At 39.0% G+C, this 8,420-nt stretch overlaps 1 protein-coding gene across 1 annotated transcript; it reads right to left on the bottom strand.

Annotated features, from left to right (window-relative positions):
- Positions 1–269: 269 nt before the first annotated feature.
- On the bottom strand, positions 270–6,988 carry NOL7 (nucleolar protein 7). Its single transcript, XM_063298937.1, has 8 exons — positions 6,808–6,988; positions 6,192–6,252; positions 5,145–5,200; positions 4,649–4,680; positions 3,331–3,406; positions 2,282–2,403; positions 2,119–2,196; positions 270–799 (listed from the first exon to the last, which is right to left on the bottom strand). The coding sequence occupies exons 1-8, from the start codon at positions 6,981–6,983 to the stop codon at positions 732–734; spliced, it is 669 nt and encodes a 222-aa protein (XP_063155007.1). The 5' UTR covers positions 6,984–6,988; the 3' UTR covers positions 270–731.
- Between the last annotated feature and the right edge of the window lie 1,432 nt (positions 6,989–8,420).

Consider the following 8,420-nt stretch of genomic DNA (forward strand, 5'->3'; position numbering starts at 1 on the left):
ATAAGCTTCCTGACAACCTGACTTTAGCCCTGCTGCAGCTTTCTGTAAATCCTTTGGACCTGCTTTGCTGCTAGCACTGAACCTTGAAGAGACTCTGGAGTGGATTATGACTAGGCCTCTTACCCTAGTGAGTGAGTTAGGGATAGGCAGTTAACGAACTGGATATTCCTACTGACTCCATCTTGCTTGTGGTTTCTCTCAGGCACCTGGACAGCAGTTATGAGAACAGACAGACTACATGGTTGGAACATTTACTGTTTCAATGGGAATTATTTTCATGCAAACTAGATATTTTATTTAATATTTCCCACATTGCAATCCTATATACAAATTACTTCAAGATATAGTCCATCAGATTCACTGGAATGTACTTCCAAAAAACATGTCTAGGGTAGAGCTGTAAATCATTTTACAGATGAGGGAGAGGCAATGTTAAAAAAACATTTTAGCAAAAAAGTATCAAAAATACTTAAGAAACTCATCTCTCATTCAACCAAATTCTTAATTCAACTGAGTTCAAAAGACAACAGCTAAAACTACATTTCACCACTGCAAGGCCCTAAGTATTTTCCAGAAGGTTATACCTTTTAATTCTCCTTAAAGACTTAACATAGAAACACACAAATCATAAAAATGTTACTAATGTATAACACAATAGTGACAACAGCATTATATAATTAAAATGCAAAACATTTTGCAGTGATACTGTACATAAGCAATATTAAAATATTTCAAGGAATTATTTTTGAGGATACCCAATGTTTTGTAAATTGATTAGCTTTTTGTTTTTTCACTTTACCTAGAAAACAAGAAAACAGACAATTAGTTGAAAAACTCTTAAGTCGACAATACTAAAGCCAGAAATGTCAGATTTAAGCAGCAACCTGCTGCTGCTGGTTCCATAAAAGCCTAGAATTGCCCTGCTTGAGCAATCCTATACCTTCCACACCTCCCCTCCACTCACTGTCAACAGAACCTACATAAAAACAGCTAAAGTGATGAGCTACATGGCATACAGAGAATTCTTAAACAATTTGGTTGGGACTGCCATCATGGAGCCTGCTCACTTTATGGTAATAAGGCAGAAAGGAAAAGTAGTCTTCCTTCCATCTCTTGGGATTGTTTTCTCCTAACCTATTGATCAGAATTCTTTTGTGCCAGTTGTTATGTAACAGGGATAAACACCTTTCTGCAATACCATGGATCTGGTGGCCCAGAGAGACAAAGCACCTTGCCTCTCTTTTCCCCATCCAGTATCAAAGCTCTGATATAGAGACAGGCTAGGAATCAGACAACCACTAATATCAGAACTCTCTCTCCAATCTTACAGGGATAAATAAAAAAATGCCTATTGCTCCTGGGAAGCCTTTACAGGGATTACAAACAAGAACGTTTTTCATTCAAGTCTCGTACCATTCACAATCTCAAATGGCCTTATATATAAACCACAATTCTCAGATTCTCAGAATGATACACACATGTTTAGCTTTCCTGGCAAAAATACTGAAGCAGTTTGACTTCTGCTGCCTTCTGGGTTTTTTTTTAAACTTTCCACTATAGCCTATAGCCCTGGAATCTCCTGATGGTCTCACATCCATCTTTTACCAGATCTGACCCTGTTTGCTTTTTTAAAATGAACTAAGGTTGACTATATGTGCTGTTATATGTATTTGTTCAAAACCACAGGTGCTTTGGATGCTAAGACATTTTGAATAACCTCCGTAGTAAACAGCTCTTACCTTCTCAAATTACATGGATAGCTTTATCACCCAATTTCACACCCAAGCTCCATAATCGTATCTCATGGGTATAAATGTCTCTCATCTTACAGACATCTTTAGCTACTTCTGCTTTTGTTACATTTGACCATATTTGTGTTTTTTCATATGTGGGAGCACATAGGAAATCTATCATTTTGATGGAAGTCCTTCAAAATGACTAGAGCAGTTATTTTGTACCAGATTTCCACTTTTCGTATATGTTCCTCATTTAAAAGAAAAAGGGTCATCCAATGCCAAGCCTGAACTTAAAGTACTGAAGTCAGTTCAGGAACAACCACTAGAAAAGCTGTTTAATATTGTTGCTATAAGTTAAACAAACAAATGAATATCATCTTACCCCAAGATTTATTCACAAACTGGATCGCAGCTTTTTTAACTGCATTTTTCTTGTTTCCAACAGAAAAATACTGGTTTGCTGGAATAACAAGAGCAATTTAACTGAATTATATTTGCCACTGAATCCATGTATTTTATAAGTTCATTATGCAGTGCTCCTTTACCAGTTGTTCGATGGCAGCTTGCTCCATAAAGCTGTCTTTGTATAAAGTCTTTGGCCTCCTGCTGCTGACGATTGGTTAAGTCCTGGTCTTTTAACCGTACAGCCATATAATTTTGGGGGCATCTAATGATAAAGAAACAGTTAACATATTTACTGCCTTGATTTTCTACTTCATTCTACAGAAGGAAATCTATATTCCCAGTATTTTAGCCAATGTTTTCTTAATTTGACCAAATAAAGCAGTAACATATGCAAACAAGGTATCTCTTATCTATACTTAGGTATTTACATGCATATATTCCCTCACTCCCAAGACTCTGGGCATGACTGTTCAACTCCTAAGACTTTGGGCAGGTTTCATTTAGGTTCAGATTAAGCAGTTTAATTCTGGTACATTTGAGGCCACTGATTTCCATGATATTGGCACTTTCAAGTCTAAACCATGTGCTCATTATAACAATTAAGAATTATTCTAGATCACTGCAAAGCCTCACCATCCATAATACAGGCTTCTTCACCATGTACCACATCAATTCTACAACTATAGGAACAGCTTTTTGAAGCTAAAACAAAAAAGTATTACTACAAAGTACTGTAAGAGCAACTTCCATTTTAACTAATGGTGACCTCTCTTCTTAAAGTGATTTAATTTGGAGCCTTATCACAGCACAGCACATCTGAGTGATTTCTTGAACCTGCAGGGGAGAGTATATCTACAATTGCCTAAATGAGAATGCTGTTTTTATTTGAGAATAAATTTCATACTTTATAACCACATAAGGTTATGTAAGGTTATGTAACCACATAAGGGGAACAGTAAGAAAATCTCATTTCGCAAAGATGTGAACCAATGATCTTTTCTTGAAATTATAATAATAATTTAGTTCATCATGCTAAATAAGAAAAGCTAAGCCAGGCTTGCTAAATCTGGGGCCCTTGTAAATATGGAATTCAACCTCCAGAATAATCATCATGCTGGCCAAGAAATTTGGGCAGTTAGTCTCCGTATCCAGTGGGTACCCAGACTGGGAAGGCTAATCTAAGCCATACCTGGTTGCCAATATTTCTTCTTCACTGTCTTTTTCTGAATCTTCATGATTTTCAACTCCATTTTCAACATTGTGATCTATAAATCAATACATGTGCTTAATATTAAAGGCTATATGAAAGAGTAACATACATCTTTCAAATCATTTTAGATGGGATTCTAGAAACTATTGCTAATGAATGTATGAAAGAAGCTGATGACTCTTGTTATAGTTCTAGACCCAGCATAAATGTGAATTTTGAAAAAAAATAAATAACACCATGGCAGGCAAGCATTAGTTTGCTTGCATAATCCCCAAAGACTTTGATGTAAGTCCTCTATAAGCCTGAATTTTGATAGGAAGCCACTGGGAAATTTGACAAGCCACTTGGGATAAATCCCTATGATACCATTTTATTATTTATTAATATTATATTGTTTAGACAGTTGGGCTCAGCAGTAAGTACTATCACTTGTACTTTGTGCAGGTAGATTCGGTTATTACATTCGATTAGCTCATCTTAGGATGACTTACTGATGCACAACTTTGCTTAGTCCACCCAGAAGAAACAAAAAAATAATACCATTATTTGTTTTTAGTATTGTTAAGAGTTTTGTCCTCTGACTACTTCTGCGAGGTTAAAACCAGAGTCCTCCACTTGCTCATGGATGGAGACAACTCTCTACTAACCTAGACTGAAGGTTTATATGATGTTCTAAACTTCTACCATAAACTGTTATTAACAATCAACTTGGAATAGTTAGTAGTTATCAGAAAAGACAGGAATTACAAAAATGTCAAATTAAAAAAAATATATAGAAGTATTTACTGATCAATACTAGGCAACAGTGATAATTTTTTTTGCGGAGTCCTTGGTGCTCTCTGAGCCTTGTTTTCTTGCAGACGTTTCATTGCCAGACTAGGCAACATCTTCAGTGCAAAGAGGGAGTGGGCCTTGCTCTCAGTTTATATACCGTAGCTTGCCCTGCTTGTGTTGGTAGGGGTGTTGTTCTCTCCTTGGAAGTTCTTTGGGCTAATTTTTTTTATGTAGGATACCGTCTTATCTATTAAGGCTTTCACATCATTCTTCTAGGCCTCTCAGAAGCATCTGAATGGCCATTATCAGAGGCAGAGTATTTTATATATTCATCTATTTAATGTATTAAATATTAATTTATATTATTTTTTTCATATGGTCCCACTTACTTTCCCCATTTGACACTTAGCCTGCCATACAAAACTAAATGTGGATCTCAAGCCATACCTTGTTTATACTATATTCACAGTATGATAAAGAACACACAGTAAAGGTAACATATTGAGCAGACTTTTGTACTTACCTTGCTCAAGTGCATCAGATGTCTGATTGGTGCTAACGGAAGAAAAATTCCACAGCTTTTAGGAAGACATTTCATAATAAATCTATTAATAAATAGTTATTCACATATGCAGCAAAACTATGTCAATAGTGAGCTAATTAAAATATATGAATTTAATTATGTTGACAGATTGTAAATTCCCCAATTCTTCTCAGAAACTGACAGAGAAATTTTTGAACTGGAGGAAATAATTTAGCTCTCTTTTAGGTAGGCACAAAAATAGTCAAGTACTTGATTCATTAACAGTTGAAGACTTCACTCTGTTCCTCTCACACCACAAGTTGCTTTTGGTTTCACAAATGCCTTATGATATGATTTGGTAAACAGGCTGTTATTTAGGGAAAATCAAGCCTGAGAGATATGATGGAATTAATCACTTTCTCAGGACTTCAGACAAAGGTAAAATGTAGGTCAAAACTTGGAATAGTCACTTCTAGTCCAGAATATATTTGCTTACCTATTCTGTGTGGATGCCAACTCCTCCAACACATTTTCAGGAAGCAGCTTTCTTTTCTTAGAAGATACAATTTTTCCAGTTAATACTACTAATAGTCATTAACTTAGCCCTCCAATAATTTTGGGGGGGAATTTTATTAGTTATAAACTGTAGACCTAGTCAATTTAAGGCAGCAAATCTAAGTATGAAAATATAACTACATTACAACAATGTAATACTTAAATCAAGCACATATTGAAATGGGTAGGAAGTACAGTGCCCTCCAGATGTTTCCACCTACAACTCCCAAAATCCCCAATTACTTGTGATGCTGGCAGAAAATCTGGACTTACAGTTGTTCAAAACACCTGGAGACCAGATTGCAAATCATGCATTATAATATTAAACAACCAGAGGGCAAGAATCTCTGTATGGTAAGTTGCTTGTTAATCTTCCAGAATTACCTGCTTTGATTCTGTAATAAAAGTGCTAAGGGGTTTACTTTTGAAAGCTGCCACATGTCCTGAGAATAGAAATGGTTTTCATGCTGGGAAATAATATGGGCATCCTTAAGAATAGTTTATGTCTGTATCATTTATTGCATTCAGTGCATATTCCCTTGTGAATTTCACTGATTAAAACGGCCTTGCCCAGTCTGGTTCTCTTTGGATATGCTGAACAAAAATTCACATCATCCTCTATTAAGGAGGAAACATTAAGAAGGGATACTTCAAAGTGGTAGAAGGAACACTTATTGGAGGCACAAGGTAACACTTATGTCCCAGTGCTAACAGCTTTTCACTAAGACAAATCCTTGCTCAATAATTTCTGCATACTGTTATAAATTCTCACAAAATCAGGAGTTGGATATATAGACAAGCTTACAGAGAAATATTATATGGATTGCAATGGAGTTTATTCCCAGGGAAGGTATAAACATATCTATATCAACTTTTTTATGTTTAACAAAGCATGATAAAATGAGTAAATTTTGATACATATTCTGGAAAGAGAACATATAGCACATAAAACAATCTACAGAATTGTAAAAGTGAGATGCAAAATTACCTTTTGTTCCTTAAACAGTTCTTCTCTGTGTCGTCTCTTTTCTTTCAATCTTGCCTTTTCTCTAAGAAAGCAAAATAAGACATGGATAGGAAAACAAACAATATGCATTTGCTCCACAATCAAAGCCAAATGCTTTCACAAAGTGCTGCCTAGTTGCAGGTTGACATAATTAAGGGAGGTTTTTTTTAATTGGCTACTGTGATGTGTCAAAATCTGTATTTTTGCAATGAGCATAACCATCGCCCAAAGCCACAAATGGTAATAGAAGCAGCTTTACAAATCGCTTAAATAAATAATCAGGCCAAAGACGACGGTGAGTGGAATTACCGCAGGGAAATTCCTGCTGAAAGCTTGCCCAGAAGTTACCGGTTACAATATCGGACAAAGGTCACTCCCGAAAATGACCCGCCGCAGTTATTTTAAATGCAACGTCCCTCTACCTCGGCTTGCTTTTTGCTCCTCTGCCTTACTGTGCCGGAGCAGCGCTCTCAGGAGTGCATCCAGGGACAGGGCAGGGCGGTGAGGCATTAGCCAGGCCGCTCCAAGGCCGCGCTCGCACCCTGCCCCTGGCGCGCCGCGTTGGTTCTCGCCACGGACGACGGAGGTCCTGTGTTACCTGCGGACGCGCTCCCCCGCCAGCCGGCGCTCCTCCGCAGCGGCCTCCCGCGCCCTCTCGAAAGTCACCTCCTCAGGGGCCTCGTCGCTTTCTTCCTCTTCGGAAAAGGCAGCAGCGACCACAACCGCCGCTGCCCTTTTCTCCCCCGCCATACCACGACCCCTGCGTGCCGCCATCTTGCTAATCGAACTTCCGGTTAACCTTTGACCTCATTACCGGAAGCAACCCGGCGGAGCCTAAAAGGAGAGGCCCTAGGTGCTTGCCTTTCTAAAGTCAAGGAAGGCAGTTGGCGGAAAGAAATTTAAAATGACAGGAAGCCGAACTCCGCCTTCACATTAGAAACTTTAAAAAAAAAAAGTCTCCCCGTTGGTGATTTATGGAGTCAAAGTGTTGGAGTGGTGGGAACTGTAGTCCAAAACTCGGGCTACTGTAGTTGGACCGAAAAGTCGGACGACCGCTGGAGTTTGGCCGTCCAAATATAACAACCCTCTCCAAACACACTGGAGAATTGCCGGCTGCCTTTCCATTAGCCGACTGGAGCAGACAATCTATGTCCAAGCCTTTGGTCTGAGCCCTTCTCACTACCATACATTATGGAAGCAATTGATCTCTTCAGCATTCGTGTGGTGACCTTAATCCCCTAAAACACAACATACAAATCAATTTATTTTGGTCTGTGTTGCCACCTTGTATTTCCTGACACAGTGGTTGACAATCCCAGCTACTCTGAAGCCCCAAGTTTCAAACCCCTTTCCTTGTAGGAGACACTGACAAGCATTAAAGTGTACAAGTCCCATTACAGGTAGTCCTGCTTAACGATCTAATTGGGACCAGCATTTCTGTTGCTAAGTGAAGCAGTTATTAAGCAAAACATCACATGCCCATGCTGCTTAGCAACAGCAGTTCCAGCAGTGGCAGTCCCAGTTGTGGTTAAGCAAGGACCATGCAGTTATTAGGTGAGGACTTCACACTTCTGCCCTGCGTAAGCTGCCTCTGCTTCAACTCCCCCCCACACACACCTATCTCCCCATCTCTGCCCTTTTGGCCGCCCTGCACAGCATGGCTGAGATAAAGACGTTGCTGTATTCTGCCACCTCCACCTACCCGCTGTTGCCCCCTGCTGCCCCCAGCTAACCTTCATCGTCTTCTTCGCCTCCCCTCTGCTGGCCAGCCTCAAGTCCTACAGCACAGGGACCCTCTTGGCATTGGGCTTGCCTTCGCCTGCCACTGCTGCTTCACCACTGCCTCCCTGGAGGGCCTGCTCTGCTTCAGCAGTCTCAGCCCACTGCTTGACTACTCTTCAATGTTTTTATTAATGACTTGGATGAAAAGCAGAGAGAATCTTGACCAGATTTGCAGATGACACAATATTGGAATGAATAGCTAATGTTTTGTGGGCATAAATAAAATTAAGAATGAACTTAGAGAAATGGGCTGAAAATAACTGACATTTCATAGAGACAAGTGCAAAGTCCACTTAGGAAACAACTCAAATGTACAATTGTAAGACAGAATTACAGAATCTTGATACTGTAATTGTACTTGTGAAAAAACTGCCAACTGAAATGAAAAAGTGATACAATTTCTGGAGAAAAGGGACGTGCATCAGGGAA

The sequence above is a fragment of the Candoia aspera genome, chromosome 3 (genome assembly GCF_035149785.1).
Source record: "Candoia aspera isolate rCanAsp1 chromosome 3, rCanAsp1.hap2, whole genome shotgun sequence".
Classification (NCBI taxonomy): Eukaryota; Metazoa; Chordata; class Lepidosauria; order Squamata; family Boidae; genus Candoia; species Candoia aspera.